The 22699-nt window shown below is 38.4% G+C and overlaps 1 protein-coding gene across 2 annotated transcripts in view; it reads right to left on the bottom strand.

The window, feature by feature from the left end:
• Positions 1 to 681: 681 nt before the first annotated feature.
• Positions 682 to 22699, bottom strand: part of SMN2 (survival of motor neuron 2, centromeric) — a 41974-nt gene continuing 19956 nt past the window's right edge. Inside the window, exons 6-10 of one of the 2 annotated variants that reach the window (XM_053907281.1) lie at positions 21068 to 21160; positions 19793 to 19903; positions 8745 to 8795; positions 4817 to 4842; positions 682 to 1032 (exon numbers count right to left, since the gene is read on the bottom strand). In XM_053907281.1, the coding sequence (XP_053763256.1) occupies positions 8748 to 8795; positions 19793 to 19903; positions 21068 to 21160 (252 nt within the window). In that variant the 3' untranslated portion in view covers positions 682 to 1032; positions 4817 to 4842; positions 8745 to 8747. The remainder of the gene's footprint in view (positions 1033 to 4816; positions 4843 to 8744; positions 8796 to 19792; positions 19904 to 21067; positions 21161 to 22699) is intronic. The other variant, XM_053907282.1, reaches the window with a different exon arrangement.

The following is a 22699-nucleotide window of genomic DNA, read 5'->3' as shown; positions in this document are numbered from 1 at the left end:
GAGAAATAAAAATCTACTCACCGGTACCAGAAAGCTTAAGCCACTGAATATCCCATTCTGTGAAGCTTACTTACCAGGAATTGAATGTTCATTTTATTCAACAAATATGTACTGGGCAGCAACAAACAGGTTAGGCATATTTAGTGTTTCCAGGCAAAATCTCTGAAAGAAATAGAACTTTTTATATTAACCTCTGCTCCCACAGCTAAAAGGACTAGGAAGAATCCCTGGTGCATGGATACCAATGCTTACACTCAACTGAAACAATAGGATTTTCTCCCTCTCCTGAGAATTTGAAGTGACACACACATAGTCAAATGGATGGTAGACGGAACCACAAGGTAGTGATGAGGGCAGAATAGCTTGGACAACCATGTTAGGCGATGGGCATAATGAAAATGTGAAGGAAGCTGGATGAAAGAGAGGCAGATAGGTAAGAGAAAGAGGAGAGGATAATGACAATATGACTTCCAAGCAACGGAACAGAGCCGTGGTTCCTGACTGGCGAGGTCTACTCCTGTGTGTTTCTTAAGCCTGGATTATCAGCAACACTGTTTTACAACTGGTTGTGTCTTTATAATACTACCTTTTCTCCAAATAAGTCTGACTAGTTCTCTTTATCCGTTATTAGATTTCCCTCACCATATATATTCTAAAAAAAAAATACTCATACAGTCAAGCTTAAAAAAAATTTGTCATTTATTTTTAAAGGCATTAATAAAAAGCTTAACATACTTACTAAGAAAGTTACAATATACAAATATGTTCAGTTGATATTTTCACAGATTGACTTTTCTGCACTATGTGTGACTTTGAGTTTCTTTTAGTTACTCACATTTCCACTGTTGAGTTATTCAAACTGATTATTCCCTTGAAACACATGGCTGGTTATCGAAGCATGAGTCACATGCAACATAGGGCAATGCAGATGGCTATGCCACCCAACCAACTGTTCATGAAGAAAAGCATGAAATTTTATTCACATCAACCATGGTGCATCAAAATACCATTCTCCTTGGGAGAGAGCTGCACCTGAATTTGGAGGGAAAAAGTTCAGATATAATTATGCAATTTAAAAACTTATTTTCTTATAAAATAAAAAAAAAAGGAAAGCAATACACTCACCATGGTAAATAAAACTAGAACAAAAGTATGCTAATATAGACTTTATGCAATACTAAATTCAATCTTTATGGGATAAATAATTAGACTAATTGTGATATTCATTTGGAAGAGTAAATGTGAAAGATTAAAAAAAAATTTAAGGAGCACTGGTATTTCATCTGTCCTAACAGAATTTCTTTTTTTTTTTTTTTTTTTTTTTTAATTTTTTAAACGTTTATTTCTTATTGAGAGACAGACAGAGACACACAGGGTGGGCAGGGGGAGGGGTAGAGAGAGGAGAGACACAGAATCTGAAGCAGGCTCCAGGCTCTGAGCTGTCAGCACAGAGCCCAACATGGGGCTCAAACAAACTGTGAGATCATGACCTGAGCCAAAGTCAGTAGCCTAAGCAACTGAGCCACCCAGGCGCCCCGGTCCTAACAATTTCTTTTTTAAAGTTTATTGAGAGAGAGGGGCACCTGGGTGGCTCAGTCATTTAAACATCTGACTTCAGCTCAGGTCATGATCTCGTGGTCTGTGAATTCAAGCCCCGCATCAGGCTATGTGCACAGAGCCTGGAGCCTGCTTCTGATTCTGTGTCTCCCCCTCTCTCTGCCCCTCCCATGCCCATATTCTGTCTCTCTCTCTCAATAATAAATAACCTTAAAAAAATTAAAAAAAATTTTTTTGAGAGAGTGAGTGAGCTCATGTGCAAGTGGGGTAGGGGCAGAGAGAGAAGGGGGAAAGAGAATCCCAAGCAGGCTCCACACTGTCAGTGCAGAGCCTCACATGGGGCTTGATCTCACGAAACATGAGATCATGTCCTAAGCCGAGATCAAGAGTAGGACGCTCAAATGACTGATCCATTCAGAGCCCCAAAAGTACTGTGCTTTTATGGAATCCACGAGAATCAAAGAAATGATAAACTAGAACATAGTAAAAATGTATCTGAAATCTAGAATGAGTATTTATAAGATAAACATATTCAGGTTCATGCATACTAATGAACAGTTAGCTGCATATAAAAAATGTTATCTACTTGGGCACTTGGGTGGCTCAGTTGGTTAAGTGTCCAACTTCAGCTCAGATCATGGTCTCATGGTTTGTGGGTTCGAGCCCCACATTGGGCTCTGTGATGACAGCTCAGAGCCTGTATCCTGCTTTAAATTCTGTGTGTCTCTCTCTGCCCCTGCACCACTAGAGCTCAGTCTCTATCAAAGATAAATACACATTAAAAAAAAAAAAAAAAAAGTTTAAAAAAAGAAAAAAGAATGTTATCTGCTTTAGGGTGTCTGGGTGCCTCAGTCAGTTGGGCATCCAACTCTTGGTCTTGGCTCAGGTTATGATCTCATGGTTTGGGAAAATGGAGCCCCACACTGGGCTCTGCACAGACAATGTGGAGTCTACTTGGGATTCTCTCTCTCCCTCTCATTGATTGATTGATTGATAGATAAATAAATAAAACAATAAATAAAACGTTATCCACTTTAGATACACACAGACATACATGCACATGAATGAAATATTGGGAAAAGATGGAGTAAAAACTTGGGTTTGCTGTATGTAAATTCTCAATCAAATTGCTAACAAAGTTATTTTCACTATCTCTTTGTTCTATGTAGACTGCTTGTAAAATGACTTGAAAAGAAATGCGTTCAATTCTCATTCATGGTAGTTCTGTTCTAAAAAGTCACAACAGGGGGTGCCTGGGGGGCTCAGTCAGTTAAGTGGCTGGCTCTTGTTCTTGGCTCAGGTCCTGATCTCAGGGTTGGTGAATTAAAGCCCTATGTCAGGCTCTGAGCTGACAGTGTGGAATCTGCTTGGGATTCTCCCTCTCTCCCTTTTCCTCTGTGCCTATCTCTCTCTCTCTCTCTCTCAAAAATAAATAAATAATAAAATTAACACTGTTGTTTAAAGTAAAATAAAATAAAGTCACTAAAAACAATAAATTCGTGAGTACTAAGTCAATGCTCCTAGAAGAAATACAAGGCTAGGTTCAGGCAAGCCTCTGGTCACATTCTTATCAACTGACCAATTCCTAATCTTTTAAAATGTGTCTTTCTGATGAAAGACATGTTACTTAATATATATTGATGTTACAGGTGACTTTTTTTTTTTTTTTTTAAGTAATCTCCACGCTCAACGTGGGGCTCAAACTCACGACCAGTAGATCAAAAGCTGCATGCTCTACTGACTGAGCTAGCCAGGCTCTCCTAACATACTGATGATTCATTAACACTGAAATTACAGTCAATGGCACTACCTGACTTTGCCTGAATGGGGCTTACCTAACACATATATTTTCCCTGTAAGGCACAACACAGCCTTCTTGCACTTGGGAACACAAAACACAATGTTTGGTGTCCACTTTAAAGAGTGAAATCAAAAGGCGCAGAAACATGAATAACGTGGCACTAAAAAGACTGCGCAAAGGATGCTTGTTTAGAGCAGGAGATGACACATGAAGACAGAGCACTGTTCAACCTCAGCTGAAAGTTATCTGTGTCAGAGGATTCAAATTTTTTGCCACTCTGCACTTGTCCATGAATGACGGCGAAAGCACTGTAATTCTTGACTTGGGTATGATAGATAAATTTTGGCAAGCTGGCAAATTTGCAAACACATAGTCTGTGAATGAGAACTGACTGTAGATAAACTATGAAAAACAATTTAAAGTAAACACAAATATCTAAAACGATAAAGGGAAAATAATCACACAGATATAGGAGAGCAAACATTTCTGTCCAAATGACAAGAACCACTACCACCAAAAAGCAAGGTCAAATAAATGATAAACTAGAAAGCAAGTATTTGCAAATCCTATCACAAAGAATTCTTGCAAAACAAAAAGGAAAAACATAGATCCCAGTTAAAAAGTGGGCAAGGTGATACTCATAGTTTCCAGTAAACATAAGACAGAGCTCTTAAACACACAAAAAGATGAACTTTACAATAATAAAACCAATAAAAAAATTATAAATACAATTAGAGGACTATTTCTAACTATTTGACCATGAATGATCCAAAGGTTTCACAGATTACTGAATAAGAATGTGGGAAACAGGAGCTCTCAAACAATGTTGGTGAGAATATAAATACAGTCTCTACTGAGAAGCAACATGGAAAAAAATCTATTAAAATTATAGATGGAGGTTCTCTTCAATCTAGCAGTTCTAATTCTAGAATCTAAATCCAGATTAGAATTATAGATTCTATTTAGAGAATTCTAAAGATGTGTTCATACAGCTACAGAAAAAATTATGTAAAAGAATATAACTATAGCATTAAATAGCAAACAATTGGGAACAACCTAAAATTCCATCCAATTGAGCTCTTCCATCCAAGAGCTCAATTAAATTAGTACAATTCTGTATACAAAAATATCATGCAATTTTAAAAAAACATTAAAAAATTTTTTTTATACGTTTATATTTGATAGATGGAGAGAGACAGAGCACAAGTGGGGGAGGGGCAGAGAGAGAGAGAGAGACAGACAGACAGACAGACAGACAGAATCCGAAGCAGGCTCCAGGCTAGGAGCTGCCAGCACAGAGCCCGACGCGGGGCTCGAACTCACAAACTGTGAGATCATGACCTGAGCCAAAGTCGGATGCTTAACCGACTGAGCCACCCAAGCGCCCCAAAAAACAGAACATTTTTATATCCTGGCATTGAGGATTCTCCAAAAAAATTCTGAAGAAAAAGCACTTACCTAATAAAGAACACTGTATGAATCACCTATAAAAATGAAAAATTTAAAGAGTTGGAAGGAGTAATCATGAGACATCTTATCAGATCTATTTCAACTACATATTAATTTTACTGCCAATAAATGTACACAGCACAACACAACCAAATAAAAACGAAGGGTTTTGTTCTGTGAAGTCTCCCTCACATTCTAGTCCCTCTTCAGAGATTACTTGAGTACAGCCCTAAGGCGACCCATCAATTCAGAGACATGTATGTAAATGCGTTTACATAAATGGCAGGTAACGTAACACATTTCTGCCTCTAACTTTCTTCATTTAAAAATATTTTCCTATCAGATTGCTCTATATAACAAGCAACAATGTAGTTTTTTAAAATAAAATTAAAAGAATGATAGAATACAAGGATCCCCATGCTTCTCCAGAGTTTTAGGCCACTGCTGTTTACCAAAGACTTACACTAGCAACAACTGTTTTCACTAAACGAAAAAGTCTGAAGGGGATTCACCCTGTTATGAAAAAGGCAAAGGGGTGCCTGAGTGGCTCAGTCAGTTGAGCGTCCGACTTTGGCTCAGGTCATGATCTCACATGATCTCATGGTTTTGTGGATTTGAGCCCTGAGTAGGCCGGAGCCTGCTTCGGATTCTGTGTCTCCCTTTCTCTCTGCACCTCCCCCTGCTCTCACTCTATCAAAAATAAATACACATTAAAAAAAAAAAGAAAAAAGTGACGTCAAGGGAGGAAACACGTATTGTGCACAAAATGCTATGATGGTATCCGTATCAAATATAGATGAATATGGAAAAGTGTAAAATAATACATGAAAAAAGAATACTGTGATAGACACACAGCTTAATTAATTTAAAAATAGTGAATATTTTTCTTACATACTTTTCAAACATAAATAGAAAAAGGAGTACAATAAACATCAATATGCACACCATGTACACTCAACAGCCATAAATGTGTGCACACACACATTTTGCTAAATCATGTTTTTTAAGTTTATTTATTTGGGGGGGGGGAGGGGCAGAGAGAGAGGGAGAGAACGAGAATCCCAAGCAGGCTCTTGGCACTGTCAGCACAGAACCTGATTTGCTCAAGCCACACCCCTGGGATCATGACCTGAGCTGGAATTAAGAGTCGGATGTTCAACCAACAGAACCACCCAGGCACCCTAACCCTACTCCCAAGACTTTTATAGATGGCTCTTTCAACCAGATTCCAACCAGGGATACCACATTGCATTTGGCTGTTGTCTTCCAAGTCACTTTTAATCTAGAGCAGTTACTCCATGCCTTTTTTTTCACTAAAAAAAAATTTTTTTAATGTTTATCTTTTGAGAGAGAAAAAGAAAGAGAGAGTGTGTGTGTGTGTGTGTGAGAGAGAGAGAGAGTGAGAGAGTGAGAGAGAGAGAGAGAGAGAGAGAGGGAGGGAGAGGGGCAGAGAGGGAGACACAGAATCCAAAGCAGGCTCCAGGCTCTGAGCTGTCAGCATAGAGCCTGTTGCAGGAACTTGAACTTGTGAGCTGTAAAATCATGACCTAAGCTGAAGCTGGACACTTTACTGACTGAGCCACCCAGGCACCCTTTTTTTACTGACTTTTTGAAGAAAGGAGGCCAGTTATCTACTACAGCATTTCCCATTCTGGATCTATCTGATCATTTCTTTTGTGAGGTCATTTAACTTGCTGCTCTAGCCCACTATTTCCAGTAAATGGGAAGCAGATCTTATAGGCTTGATTAAATTCCAGTTATACTCTTTTCACTGAAACACTTCACAGGCTATTTTGTGTATTTCACACTGCATCATATCAAAATCAAGTCTGACTGTCCCATCACAGTAGTGCAGTATCACCAGTGATTCTAAGAATCTCTTTACTGGATGGTTTTCTTTCCACACCACTAACCAAGTATTTGCTGAGATGATACTTTGACATCATGACAATTCTAGAGAGCACGTAGCTCAATCTTTTATCAAATTGTTTTGACATCAAATGCATTTAATATTACTATATGTAGAAAACCCTAAAGACTGCACTAAAAAACGACTAGAACTGATAAATGAATTCAGTAAAGTCACAGGATACAAAATCTGTTACATTTCTATACACTAATAATGAGCTAGTAGAGAGAGAAATTAAGAAAATAATCCTGTTTACAACTGCACCGAAACCAATAAAATATCTAGGAATAAAATTAGCTAAGGAGTTTAAAGACCTGTGCACCTGAAAACTGTAAGACACTAATAAAAAAAAAATGGAAGATAACACAAATAGAAAGATATTCCATGCTCATGGAATGGAAGAGTTAATATAATTAAAATGTCCATACTACCCAAAGTAATCTACAAATTTAATACAATCCCTATAAAAATACACATTTTCCACAGTAAATAATCCTAAAATTTGGATAGAACCACAGAAGACAAAGAAGTCAAAACAATCTTGAAAAAGATGAATCAAACTGGAGGTATCACCATCTCAGATTTCAAGATATACGACAAAGCTGTACTGATCCAAACAGTATGCAACTAGCACGAAATGAGACCCATAAATAAGTGGAACAGAACTGACAGCTCAGAAATAAAGTCATGGTAATTAATCTTCAACAAAGGAGGCAAGAGTATACAATGGGGAAAATCCAATGTCTTCAACAAACGGGGCTGGGAAGACGGGACAGCTACGAATGAAACTGGACCACTTTCCTACACTATAAACAAAAATAAACTTAAAATCGATTAAACACCTAAATGTCAGACCTGCAACCATAAAATTCCTAGAAGAAAACATAGGCAGTGATCATTTTGACATTAGCCTTAGAAACGTTTTTCCAGATATGCAGCCTCTGATAAAGGAAATAAAAACAAAAATAAACTATTGGGATTACACCAAAATAAAAAGGTTCTGCACAGTGAAAGAAACCAGCAAAAATGCAACCTATCAAATGGAAGAAGATATTTGCAAATGATGTATCTGATAAGGGCTTAATATCCAAAATACATAAAGAATGTGTACAACTCAACACCAAAAAATTAAATAATCCAGCTGAAAAATGAAAAGACATGAATAGATATTTTTCCAAAGAAGACATACAGATAGTCAACAGACACATGAAAACATGCTTAACATCACTCATCATCAGGTAAATGCATCTCTAAACCAGAATGAGATAACCCTCACACCAGTCAGAATGGCTAAAATCAAAAACACAAGAAATCGTAACTATTAGTGAGGATATGGAGAAAGAGGAACCCTCAAGCACTATAGATGGTAATGCAAACTGTGCAGCCACTGTGGACAACAGTATGAACATTACTCAAAAAAATTCACAATGGAATTACCATATGATCCAGTAATTCCACTACTAGATGTTTACCCAAAGAAAATGAAAACACCGATTTAAAAAGATATATGCATCCCTGTACTTACTGCAGCATTATTTACAAAAGTCAGGATATAGAAACAACCCAAGTGTCCATCGACAGATGAACGGATAAAGATGTGATGTGTACACACACACACACACACACACTGGAATATTACTCAGCCATAAGGAACAAAGTCCTTAACAATTTAAGAAACAAAACAAAGGATCAAATTAAAAAAAGAAACAAAAAACAGACTCTTAAATATACAGAGCAAACTTGTGGTTGACAGAGGGGAGGTAGGTGGGGGGATAGGTGAAATGGGGAAAGGGATTAGGAGTGCAGTTGTAGTAAGCACTGAGTAGTGCATATAACTGCTGAATCATTGTGTTGTACACCTGAAAGTAAAATAACAATGTTAACTGTACTTGAATTAAAAATAATTAAAAACATATTTAATAGCTTTACATTAGCTTTTGTTTTTTTAACATTTGATTTTTAAAGATATGTTTTCCCCAAACTGAAATTCATATAAAAGATTCACTTTTATAATGACAGTAGACTTACTTCTTAATTGAAATGTGAGCACCTTCCTTCTTTTTGGTTTTGTTTGAAACCCTGTAAGAAAGCAAAAGAATTTTAAAGAATAGCATACACATTTTATACAGATACGAATAAACACTTTGTTTCACACAAGATGTTTTACTAATTCTATTTAACAAAATATCAGAAAATAAGTTTATGGCCTTCAAATGTGCTTTAAAAGTAATCCTAAAGAAGAGCACCTGAGTGGCTCAGTAGGTTGAATGTCCAACCTGGGTTCGAGCCCCACATCTGGCTCACTGCTGTCAGCATAGAGCCCACTTGAGATCCTCTGTCATGTTCTCTCTTTGCCTACCCTCCGTTTGTGCTCTCAAAAATAAATAAAATCTTTAAGTGTTCCTAAAGTAAACAATTCTTAGGCTGTAGTTAAGAAATTTTCTTCTTTGGGGGTGCCGGGGTGGCTCAGTTGGTTAGGAGTCCGACTTCAGCTCAAGTCACAAGCTCGCGGTCCGTGAGTTCGAGCCCTGCATCGGGCTCTGTGTTGACAGCTTGAAGCCTGGAGCCTGCTTCAGATTCTGTGTCTCCCCCTCTCTCTGCCCCTCCCCCACTCATGGTCTCTCTGTCTTTCAAAAATGAATTAAAAAAATTAAAATATAAAAAAGAAATAAAATTTTCTTCTCTCACTATGCCCAGTGATGTTCCTGAGCTAACTTACACCTTAATTCTTTCAAGTAAAATAAACACTGTGTCACACTCATTTATTAAAATAAAACCATTAAGGACCACTACATACTAAAGAACATTTTAGAAGTTAAAAAAAACAAACAAAACAAGATCAATACTCAAATATTTATTGTTTTTCCTGGTCAGACCTAACCCAAATGTCCTATTCATTTCTTCTGGCTTCCACATCTTCTATCTTCCCTTTTATATATACTTTCTACTTCATTGTTTATCTACATCTACAGGCCATAAGATGTATTAAAAGTGATTTGTTCTTAAGAAGGACCAAAGTTATAGCCTATTTTATGTTATTCCAAGAACACTACTTTTACGTCATTTGCATTTGCTTGGATTTCTAGAGGTTAAGAGCTGGACCCAAATTCTATCTAGCTGCTCTTATGGGAACGAGTTGCCAACAGAAAAGCTGTCCAGCTCGTGTTTCTGTGAAGCAATGCTTAAGAAACACTAGCTGAAGCTAATGGTGGCTCAAACATACTTAAGCGGTTAGAAAATCTGACAATGAGTAGTGGCTTCTTTTTTTTTTTTTTTTTTTTTTTAATTTTTTTCCCAACGTTTTTTATTTATTTTTGGGACAGAGAGAGACAGAGCATGAACGGGGGAGGGGCAGAGAGAGAGGGAGACACAGAATCGGAAACAGGCTCCAGGCTCCGAGCCATCAGCCCAGAGCCTGACGCGGGGCTCGAACTCACGGACCGCGAGATCGTGACCTGGCTGAAGTCGGACGCTTAACCGACTGCGCCACCCAGGCGCCCCAGTAGTGGCTTCTTTTTAATGGTAACAATTTCAAAGAGACAAAAAATGCAAGATCCAGGAAACTACAATTTCTTTGCATTTTCGAATGTAAATGTATGTTTACATTGTATTGTATACAGATATAGAAATAATACTCTGTAAAGTTAAGATCCTTTCTCAGAAACAAGTCAGTCATAGTTGGCCCTGAATTTGAGGCACATAATTCTGGGGACAAGACTGCTTTCCCCAAAACTGCGACTTGAACTCATAAAAGAAACAGAAACATCTGCAACTTAATGGTCAGGACCATAGTTAAAAGTCCAGTGCAAATCTGCTAGGTTTTAGTAACACAGTACAATCAGGTACATGTAATAGTAGTGCTTATAAATACAAATGAACCAAATCTAACTTTCGTCCATGTCATCCTTCAAATTAAATATATTTAAAATGTCAGTACGTTCCTATTCTTTAATGGTTGCTAGAACTATCAAAATAGAAAATCAGGTCCATATCTACTTAAGGCTGTGGTAAAATAGATGTTTTCTTTTTTTTTTTTTTGTAATGTTTATTTATTTTTGAGAGACAGAGTATGAGCGGGGGAGGGGTGGAGAGAGGAGGCGACACAGAATCCGAAGAGGCTCCAGGCTCTGAGCTGTCAGCACAGAGCCCAACATGGGGCTCAAATTCACAAACCGTGAGATCATGACCTGAGCCGAAATCAGATGCTTAACCGACTAAGCCACTCAGGTATCCCCAAAATAGATGTTTTCAAGAGGCAATACACATGGAAATAAAAATTGTGGAAAGCCAGTCAGCAGTATCAAAAGCTATTAAAATGTTTACACTTTTTGACTCAGTAACAGTACTTCCAAATATCAAAAGGAAATAATCTACAAGAAGCTTTATATCTAAAAAATGGTTATCTATGAATCAGAGGAAAAACGTGTTAATGTTCAACATTCAGGAAACTATGAACTTATTCTGAACCACACTGAACAGGAACTAGGCACTATCCCAGATGCTAGAATGCCAAGAGTTACCAAGATAGACAAGGTCCTTGCTCTTATGGAGCTTACGTTCTACTGGAGAAACAAACAGGTAAGGAAAATCAGGTTTCATAAATGCCACACAGAGAATCTAAGTGGGGTGATATGATAGAGCATATGGGCCTATCAGTTCTGGATTAAACTGGGTGAAATTTCAGGTGAGTTCTGAAACACAAGAAGCTAGACAAGTGAAATCTGGGTTATGAGTTTCCAGCCTAAAGAGCAGGGAGTACAAAGGCCCTGAAGAAGGTATAAACCTGGTATACATTTGAAGAGAGGCCAGCTTTGTAAGAATGGACACGCATAGAATAAAATGTACATACAGAAGTCGGCAATATACACATCATGTAATATTCTGCAAACCAGGATAAAGTTTTGATTTTAACATAAGTGCAACTGGAAGGTATCAAAGGGTCTTGAGGGCTAGATCTGATCTATGTTACATTTTAAAGTATCACTTCTAGCTGCTATATGGAGAACGGATTTGGTGGGCAGGCGGGGGATGCAAGATTCTAAAAGCAAAATAATAGTTGGGATCTGCTGCAGAAAGAAAGAGAAGAGATAAATAATGCCATATTATTCAGACATTAAATAAATAGCTATTACATGAAGAGCTATTACAACCCATCAACAAAGAGATAAACAGCCCGACTAAAAACCAAAACAGGAAAAAATGTGGTTATTTCTCCAAAGAAGATAAAACAAATGGTCAGCAAACATATGAAAAGATGCTCAACATCAGTTAGACATTAGGGAAATGCAAATCAAAACCACAATAAGCCCATTCCCGAAACCAATACTGCACTGTATGTTAACTAAAAACAACAACAACCCACAATAAGGTATCACTTCACACTCAGGGAGATAATAGTAAGTGTTGACAAGAATGTAGAGAAAAAGGGACGCTCACACATTGCTGGTAAAAGGTAAATAGGTACAGTCATCTTAGAAAAAAGTTCAGCACTTCCTCCAAACTTCTCAGCCAGCAATTCTACTCCTAGATATGTATCGAAGAAAACTGAAACTTATGTCCATACAAAATTTTACACACAAATGTCTGCAAAAGAACTACTCACTATAAAAAAAAAAAGGAAGAAAATGGAATTACTCATTGTAGTCAAAAAGAGGAAACAACTCAGTGTCCATCCACTGATGGATAAACAAAATATGGTACTGTCCTTACAAGAGAATTATTATTGAGCGGTAAAAAGAAATGAAGTACTCACACATACTATAGCCTGGAGAAATCTTGAAAAACTGAGGGTAAATGAAATAAATCAGGCACAAACAGCCACGTATTTAACAATTCCACTTATATGAAAAGTTCAGAATAGGCAAATCTGTACTAATGAAAAGTAGATTAGTGCTTGCCCAGGGCTGGGTGGGTATACTACCAGGTGGGTACTGGAGAGTGATTGCTAACGGGTACAGGTTTTCTTAATGAGTGATAAAAATGTTCTGGAATTAAATAGTGATGGTGGTTGTAGAACTTTGTGAATATAATTTAAAAACCACTGAAATGTATACTTTTAAACGATAAATTATATCTCAATTAAAAAGATGATAATATCTTGAAAGATGTAGTAGCAGTGGAGAAAAAAAGCAAAGCGCAATGATTCAGGATCTGTTGGGAAAGAGGCAACAATACTTTCCTACAAATTGGATGTGGAAACGTGAAACAGAGTGAGAAAATATGGCTAATGCCAGGCCTGTGGCTTGAGAAATTGGTGCTGGTGCACCAATGTCATTGCTTACTGAGAAACATAAAAGGCTGTGGGAACAGAGGTGTAAGAAATGACACGTGAAGTTCTGTTTCGGCTGCAGTTAGTTTGAGATGTACCTAACAGACATCCACGTGGTGAGGGAAAAGAGGCAGCTGCATAAGTAAGTCTGAAAGTCAGAGCTTATACCTGAGAAGTACCACCACAAACATACCATTTTAAGTCAAGGAGTAGAGGCGAGGTCACCTAGTGAGCATTTATAATTAAGAAACAGGGACTGTGGGGGCGCCTGGGTGGCTCAGTCGGTTGGGCGTCCGACTTCGGCTCAGGTCACGATCTCGCGGTCCGTGAGTTCGAGCCCCGTGTCGGGCTCTGGGCTGATGGCTCAGAGCCTGGAGCCTGCTTCTGATTCTGTGTCTCCCTCTCTCTCTCTCTGCCCCTCCCTGTTCATGCTCTGTCTCTCTCTGTCTCAAAAATAAACAAATAAATAAATGAATGAATGAATGAATGAATGAAACAGGGACTGTGGACCATGCATAAGGATTCTACTTGGATATTCAGAAGAGGAGGAAAAGTTGTTAAAGGAGTATAGAAGGGACAGCCAAGGAGAAAGGCTCAAAACTAGTAGATGATATGGTGTCACTGAAGGCAAGAGAAAAAATGTTTTCAAAGTTACACTTTGGAACACAATTTATATACAAATATGTAAAATGTACACAAATATATAAAAATGTTGCGGAGAACTAAGGTCAAAGCAGAGAAAAGACCACTGATGTAGCCATCTTCAGTAAAATCTCAGCAGAGTGGGGAAGACAGAAACACACCTGATAGGACCGAAGAGGTGCGGTGAGGTAAGGGAGAGAACTAGAGATAACTCTGAAGAAGTCTGGCTGCACTTTGCAACTATGTGGATGGAACTAGAGGGTGTTATGCTAAGTGAAATTAGTCAGAGAAAGACAAATATCATGTGAGTTCACTCATATGAGAACTTTAAGAGACACAACAGATGGACACAAGGGAAGGGAAGCAAAAACAATTTAAAAACAGGGAGGGGGACAAAACATAAGAGACTCTTAAATAATTCAGATGTAAATTAAAAAATAAATACATTATTAAAAAAATAAGTCTGGCTGTGAAGGCAAGGTGAAAAATGATGTGATAGACAAGTTCTAGAGAACGTAGTTGAAGTAAATGGTCACTAAGTTTAGCTAAACAGAACTAAAACGGTCACCAACGTAGACTGATGAGTAAGACAAGCAAACTGCTGGCTAAATTCTTAGAATATGTCTGTAGATGAAGAAAGATGAACATAAAAATAATACATTTCTTAGTAGCACTCACACATACTGGAAGGCAGACAAATAGATATGATAGACTACTGTCTATATAATAGACTACTGTCAGTGGTGACTTACGGAAAAGGGTAAGAAATAGGCGTGGCTTAGGTCATCAAAGGGATTTTTGTCTTATCTTTAATTTGCTCAATTTTTAAAATGTAATGTATTCATGTATCATCTGTAATCAAGAAATGCATATATTCTTAAAGGATATAAAACAATGTAAATGGCATGATGAGAACAATATAAAAAACAAACCATGTAAAACTCCAGACACAGGACAATAAAATGCAACAGATGGCTCTGGATTTAATCCTGGATCAAAGAAAGCAATCTTGGGGGCACCTGGGTGGCTCAGTCAGTTAAGCGGCCGACTTAGGTTCATGTCAGGATCTCATGGCTCTTGAGTTAAGCCCCAGCACTGGGCTCTGTGTTGACAGAGCAGAGCTTGGAACCTGCTTCAGATTCTGTGTCTGCCTCACTCTCTGCCCCTTCCCTGCTCAAGCTCTGTCTCTCTCTCCTTCAAAAATAAACAGTAAAAAAAATTTTTTTAATAGGGGCACCTGGATGGCTCAGTGGATTGAGTGTTTGACTTCAGCTCAGGCCTCGCAGTTTGTGAGTTCGAGCCCCACGTTGGGCTCTGTGCTGACAGCTCAGAGCCTGGAGCCTGCTTCGGATTCTGTGTCTCCCTCTCTCCCTGGCCCTTTCCTGCTCACACTCTGTCTCTCTGTCTCTCAAAAATAAATAAACATTAAAAAAATTAAAAGCAAATTTTAATTTTAAAGAAAGCTACTTTTAATTCTCTTGTAAGGGACACTGGTGAGACAACAGGCAAGATTCAAATAAGGCCAAAAGATGAGATCACAGAATTATATAAATTTTAATTCCTGATTTGATTACTATACTACGGTTGTATAACATTCTTAATTTAGAAAACATACTGCATTTAAATGTAAAGGGGTATAATGTTTGCAACTGATTATCAATTATTTCAGGGAAAAATACATATACACATAAACAAAGAAAAAAAAGACAAACAAGTATGAAATAAATGAGAATAATAAACCTAAAGTGGTACAGGGGCACCTGGGTGACTCAGTCGGTTGAGAGTCCGACTTCAGCTCAGGTCATGATCTCATGGTCCGTGGATTTGAGCCCCTGGACCGAGCTGACAGCTCAGAGCCTGGAACCTGTTTCAGATTCTGTGTCTCCCTCTCCCTCAGCCCCTCCCCAGTTCATGCTCTCTTTCTCCTCCAAAAAATAAATAAACATAAAAAAAATTAAAAAATAAAAGAAACTTAAAGTGGTACAAAGGTGACACTTGGGGACAATTGGGTGAAGGATACATAGAAATTCTTGTACTATTTTCACAACTTTAAGTCTGAAAGAGATTTTTTTTTTTTTTAAGTTACAAACAACAAAAAGCAATTGTATTTTGGTTTGGTTATCTGCCAAAGGTAAACTTTCACACACTACATGACCTAGCAATTCCACTTCTAAGTGTATACCCAAAAGAAATGAAAATGTACATTGACACAGAAACTTGTATACGCATGTTCATCGCAGCATTATTCGTTAAAGCCCCAAAGGAGAAATAACCCAAATGGAAAAAATGAGGTACACTCAATGGATTATTATTCAGCAATAAAAAATGAAGGGAGAGAGGTAGAGAGAGAGGAGAGAGAGAGGAGAGAGAGAGGAGAGAGAGGGAGAGGAGGAGAGAGAGGGAGAGGAGGAGAGAGAGGGAGAGGAGGAGAGAGAGGGAGAGGAGGAGAGAGAGGGAGAGGAGGAGAGAGAGGGAGAGGAGGAGAGAGAGGGAGAGGAGAGAGAGAGAGAGAGAGAGAGAGAGAGAGAGGAGAGAGAGAGAGAGAGAGGAGAGAGAGAGAGAGGAGAGAGAGAGAGAGAGGAGAGAGAGAGAGAGGAGAGAGAGAGAGAGAGGAGAGAGAGAGAGAGAGGAGAGAGAGAGAGAGAGGAGAGAGAGAGGGAGAGAGCGCGAGAGAGATTATGCTAAGTGAAGAAAGAAAGACACAAAGGATGACATTTAGTATAAGTCTATTTATTAGAAGTGTCCAGAAAAGGCAAATCCACAGAGTAAGTCAGTCATTGCCTAGGCCTGGAAATTTTGAGGAAAATGGGGTACATGTTTGTTTTCTTACGGAAGGAGGGTAGATAATGAAGATATTCCATAAATGACTGTAGTTATGGCTGTGTAATTGTGAATATACTAAAAACCCAAACCAGTGAGTTGTATACTTTAGAAGGTGAATTGAATGCCATGTAAACTATACCTCAATAAAACTTAATTAGTTAAAAAAAAAAAAAAAAAAAAACAAAAACAAGTCACAGGCAATGCTGTTTTCCAAACTGGAAACAAGCTACATGTCCATCAATGGTTAAAAGAAATAAACAGATTATGGTATATTCATGCAGAAGAACACAACAGAGCTACGACTATACACAACAATGTATATTACTCTCACAAACTGCTGAACAAAATATGCCAGCCACTAAGGAGTGTATGTATAATTCCAAACCATAGAAGTTCAAAAAAGGACAAAAGTACTCTATGACAACTAGACGTTAGGAAAATGGTCACCCTTGGCAAAGGGATTAGTAGTGAGTGATTAGAAGAAGACATAAGGAGGCAGTAGATTATGTTTTTTTTAAAATCAAGCTGTTCACTTCTAATATATGCACTTTTCTGCATATATCTGGTTTTTTTATTTTTTATTAGAGAGGGAGAGGGGGAGAGAGGGGGAGAGAGAGAGAGAGAGAGAGAGGGAGGGAGGGGCGGTGCAAGTGAGCGAAGGGCAGAGAGAGAGAATCCCACGAAGGAACGAGAAGGGGAGAAGGGGGAAGGGGAGAGAGACAGAGAGAGACAGAGACAGAGACAGAGAGAGAGAGAAGCAGGGCTCATCTGAAGCAGGGCTCCAGCTCACCTGTTAAAGATGGGACTAGAAATCATGAACTGTGAGATCACAACCTGAGCCAAAGTCAGATGCTTAAAAGACTGAGCCAACAGGCGCCCCCCCCCCCCCCCGCTTTTTTTTAAGTTTATTGATTTACTTTGAGACAGACAGCATGAGCAAGAGCAGGGGAGGGGCAGAGAGAGAGAGAGAAACCCAAACAGGCTCTACAATGTCAGCACAGAACCCAACGCAGGGCTCAACCTCACAAACTGAGATCATGACCTGAGCTGAAATCAAGAGTCTGAGGTTTAACTGACTGAGCCAAACAGGTGACCTCTGCATACATATTTTAATACAAACACTATAAACACCAAATAAACCATGAACCTCTGTATAATATGAACCTGAAAATAAGTCAAAATATGGCCTATCTGGGTAAAAGAACTCTCTTTCCTTCCAAAAAAACTGAAAAATAAATATAAATCACATCAATAGTTTACTTATACACTATAAGTGATATTTTTCCAAATATTTCATGAAAAATACACGCAGAGAAATACGAAGTGCAGAAAAGGGGAGCTTAGTATGTTAGGTAATTGGTCTCAAATTACAAATGGTTAACTTGTTATTTTCCATCATCTTTCTAGTCATTAAAAGGGGAACTTCATCATACTATACAAATATACTAACCTTATACAATGACTCAAGAATACCTTTTATTATTTTTATTTAATTTTTTAAAAAGTTTATTTATTTTAGGGCGCCTGGGTGGCTCAGTCGGTTAAGCGTCCGACTTCGGCTCAGGTCACGATCTCACCGGTTGTGAGTTTGAGCCCCGCATCGGGCTCTGTGCTGACAGCTCAGAGCCTAGAGCCTGCTTTGGATTCTGTGTCTCCATCTCTCTCTGCCCCTCCCCTGCTCATGCTCTATCTCAATAATAAATAAATGCTAAAAAAAAATTTTTTTTTAAGTTTATTTTAAGAGAGAGTGGAGTGGGGAGGACGGAGGGAGGAGTGTGTGTGTGTGTCTGTGGAGAGAGAGAGAGAAAGATAGAGAGAAAGAGAGAGAGAGAGAAAGAGAAAAAGAGAGAGAGAGAGAGAGAGAGAGAGAGAGAGAGAGAGAATATCCCAAGCAGGATCCACACCACTAGCGCAGAGCCAGATATGGGGCTCCAATCCATGAACTGTGAGATAGTGTGACCTGACCAGAAATCAAGAATCAGATGTGTAAGTGACTAAGCCACCCAGGTCCCCCAAGAATAGCTTTTAAATAACATTAATGGGGGCACGTACAGATGATACATTTAAAAAAATCATACCTTTGAGTCAGTTGTTTATTTATATCTTCCATATATTAACCAAAATTTCAAGTACTTATAATATCACATCATAATGTCAGCATGGCATAGTAGCTTCCTTCCAAAAATTTAAAAATTTCCTGAAAAGTCACAATACTACATGTGTGAAACAGACTGATGTGTAAAATGGTAAGTATGGAGCCTCAGTCCGTAAGGTCCAGTTTGGCATGTATCACCTCAGGCCTTCCTCTATGCACAAAAGAACCTAACACCTTTTGTCTTTATTTCTTTTCTCAAGCTATTATTCTTTCTTTTTCTATTTTTTTTTTTAATTTTTTTTTTTTAACGTTTATTTATTTTTGAGAGACAGAGCACGAGGAGGAGAGGAAGACACAGAATCCGAAGCAGGCTCCAGCCTCCAAGCTGTCAGCACAAAGCCCGATGCCAGGCTTGAACTCACAAACTGTGAGATCATGACCTGAGCCAAAGTCAGCCGCTTAACCAACTGAGTCACCCTGGCGCCCCTCATTTTCTATTTCTTGCAATGCATTTTGTTTTATATTAAAACACAAAGACAAAATGAGATTGGAAAATAATTTAAAAGAGTGTCATTAAATTATAAAATGTATAATCAACATAACCTAAGAACAGGAACAAAATTTTATTTTATTTTTTTAAGAGCAAGAGAGAGAGTGAGTGAGCAGGGGAGAGGGGCAGGGAGAGAGAAAGAATCCCATGTTGGCTCCATGCTCAGCATAGTGCCTGCCACGGGGCTCAACCCCACAACCTTGAGATCATCATGACCTGGTCTGACATCCAGAGTTGGACATCCAACTGACTGAGCCAACCAGGTGCCTCAACATGAAAAAATTTTAAATGAACTATAATTACACTTAGCAGGGACAATTCAAGAGAATGTAAGCCTTAAACAAAATTTATATATATATGTATTTTTGAATGTATTTATTTATTTTGAAGTAGAGACAGAATGTGACCAGGGGAGGGGCAGAGAGAGGGAGACCGAGAATCCCAAGGAGGCTCTGCACCTTAAGCGTGGAGCCCGATGCAAGTAATGAACTCAAGAACCAGAGATCATGACCCGAACCAAAATCGAGTCGGATGCCCAATGGACTAAGGCACCCAGGCACTCCAACAGTTTTATGTTTTTAAACTTTATGAGGTAGTTTCAACCTTTATGATCTGCCAAACATAACAAACCACTTTTTAGTCACAAAGTCACATAACCACAAAGTGATTGTCAGGAAAGATGCTGAATGATCACTTACCATATAGTAACCAGTATGATAGCCACTCATGTACCAAGAGATTAACATACTTCCCAAAGCATCAGCATCATCAAGAGAATCTGGACATATGGGAGGTGGTGGGGGAATTATCTGGAAATGGAGAAAGATATAAAGTCAATAAACAAAAACTGAAGTCTGGACATCCATTTTACTTAGAGAATGCTGGATGTTAGCTGTATCTTTCCCTACATTTCATGCCATTACCTACTTAAATTTTTTTTTTTTTAAAGACATTTTGAGAAAGCCAACTGGTAACAATAGGCCAACAAAATTAAGATAAATAAAATCAAAAGATAAAAGATCACATAAAATGTTTAGATATTTTGTTTTGATTTTCCAACTATTATTCTGTTCCATTATGAAGCTATAGGTAAAAGACCAAGTATATATACTTTAATGGTTTTCCTTAAAAAACATCCAGGGGCACCTGGGTGGCTCAGTCAGTTTAGTATATGACTTTGGCTCAGGTCATGATCTCAGGGTTCATGGGTTCAAGCCCCACATCAGGCTCTGTGCTGACAGCTCAGAGCCTGGGAGCCTGCTTCGGATTCTATGTCTCCCTCTCTCTCTGCCCCTCCCCTGCTCGTGCTCTGTCTCTCTCTCAAAAATAAGTAAATGTTAAAAAAAAAAAAATTAAAATACAACACAAAACAAAACATCCAAATAGCATTTCAAGTAAAGGTCTTGAGTAGAAAAACTGAGCGGCTCCTACTGAAACACATGGAATTTGCCACAAGTATCTTGTATCTAGCCTACTGTTGATATCTCAAAGTCAGACCATGTGACTTTAGAAATTGGGACAGACCATGTGACACCAAATTCCGAGCACATCTGGAGGCACATTAATCCTTGTATACAGTGTAATTAAGTCCTTTAAAATAGGAGCTACCTCCCTATAGAATGAGATATAACTTCTAGGAGGAAGGAAGCATGCAACATAGGGCTCAGATATTGGGGTAATAAGAGGACTAAGTCTGGATAGCAGAAGGACATTTAAAAAAATAATCCAAGTTGGTTGGTTGGTTGGTTGATTTATTTACTTATTAGAGTTTTTATTTATTTATTTTGAGAAACCAGAGGTCGGATGCTTACCTGACTGAGTCACGCAGGTGCCCCCAAAAACCTGAGGTTTAGTTCAAAGGTTTACACATTAGAATCTGGCTGTAGGGATGGTATAAAATGACACTTCCATGTCCTGCTAAATCCCTAACTATGTATGAAAGCAAATTTTAATCTGAATTCTTTTACACTTACTGGTGGTCCAGAAGGAAACGGAGGCAACCAGCATGATAGGAAGTGTGGTGGTGGTGGTGGAGGTGGTGGTGGGCCATTGAACTTTAGACCAGGCTGTAAAGAACATTTCAAAGGAAGATTAATTTATCAATTTAAATATGAAAAGAGGAAAAGGATTCAATGTCTTAAGAACCTAAATAACCACCCAGAATGATACATTATACATATCAAAAGAGATGAAACAGGGGCACCTGGGTGGTTCAGTCAGATAAGGGATAAGCATAAGCTTCCTACTCTTCATTTTTGCTCAGGTCATGATCTCATGGTTCGTAAGATTCAGCCCTGTGTCGGGCTCTGAGCTGAGTGTGGGGCCTGCTTGGGATTTTCTCTCTCCCTCTTTTTCCACCCTTCCCCCGGTTCTCTTTCTCCCTCTCTCAAAAAACAAAGATGAAATAGAATTTCATATACCAAATGGTGAATTTAAACAAGACTCATAAATCTAGATTTTCCTCCTTTCCTTTCATATCTAAACATTCAGAAAGTAAAACCAAAGTAAAAAGATTGCCAATTACCTCAGAAATCAGAGACTGTGTATTTAGCAAGATATTTCAATCATAAAAAAGATTGTATCTGCCACAATGTCGTTAATTGCGTAATCTTTTTATGGATGTTCCCTGAGTTACATATACTAACATAAGCATATATTGTAAAAATTAGTAAACCTCTCATTTAACAAGAAAAGTCAGCTCCCTCAGACCAATGAAGTACGATATGTAGATAAATTAAGAGGTATAATCATTCTAGAAATTGTAATATAATGCAAACCTCTTTAAGAAAGCATTCACAGGGGTGCTTGCGTGGCTTAGTCGGTGAAGGGTCTGACTCTTGGTTTCTACTCAAGTCATGATCTCACAGTTCGTGAAATCAAGTCCTGCATTGGGCTCTGTACTGACAGTGAAGATCCTGCTTGGCATTCTCTCCCAGTCTTTGCCCATAACCGACTCACGCATGCTCTCTTTCTCAAAATAAATAAATAAACATTTTTAAAAATGGTAAAGGGTCACCTGGATGGCTCGGTTAATCAACAGACTCTTGATTTCAGCTCAGGACATAACACCACCGTTTTGAGTTCAAGTCCGCCTCAGGTTCCACACTGACCACACAAAGCCTGCTTTGGATTCTTTCTCTCTGTCTCTCTCCCTGCCCCTCCCCTGCACACACTCTCTCTCTCAAAATAAGTAAATAAATAGAAGGTTAAAAAAAAAAAAAAAGCACTCACTTTAAAAAAAAAAAAAAAGCACTCACAGAAAATCTTCAGAAAAAGCTTTAATAAGTCAACACTGATTTTTAATTTTATTATTATTATTATCGCCTGAAAACTATAACCGACAGTGAAGGGGTGCCTAGATGGCTAAGTTGGTGGAGCGTCCAACTTAGGCTCAGTTTGTGAGTTTGACCACCACATCAGGGTCCTTGCTGTAGGATGAATCCTCTGTCCCCCTCTCTCTGCCCCTTCCCCGCTTATGCGCGTGACCGCTCTCTCTCAAAAATAAACAAACAAACAAACATTAAAAAATTTTAACTTCCTTGGTGCGCCTGTGTGGGTCAATCAGTCAAGGGTCTGAATTCCGCTCAGGTCATTATCTCACGTTT

Source organism: Panthera pardus, unplaced genomic scaffold, assembly GCF_024362965.1.
Source record: "Panthera pardus isolate Hobbes unplaced genomic scaffold, ASM2436296v1 HiC_scaffold_2, whole genome shotgun sequence".
Taxonomy (NCBI): Eukaryota; Metazoa; Chordata; class Mammalia; order Carnivora; family Felidae; genus Panthera; species Panthera pardus.
Note: the sequence above shows the minus strand (reverse complement) of the source record. Positions and strands in the feature narration are given on the sequence as shown.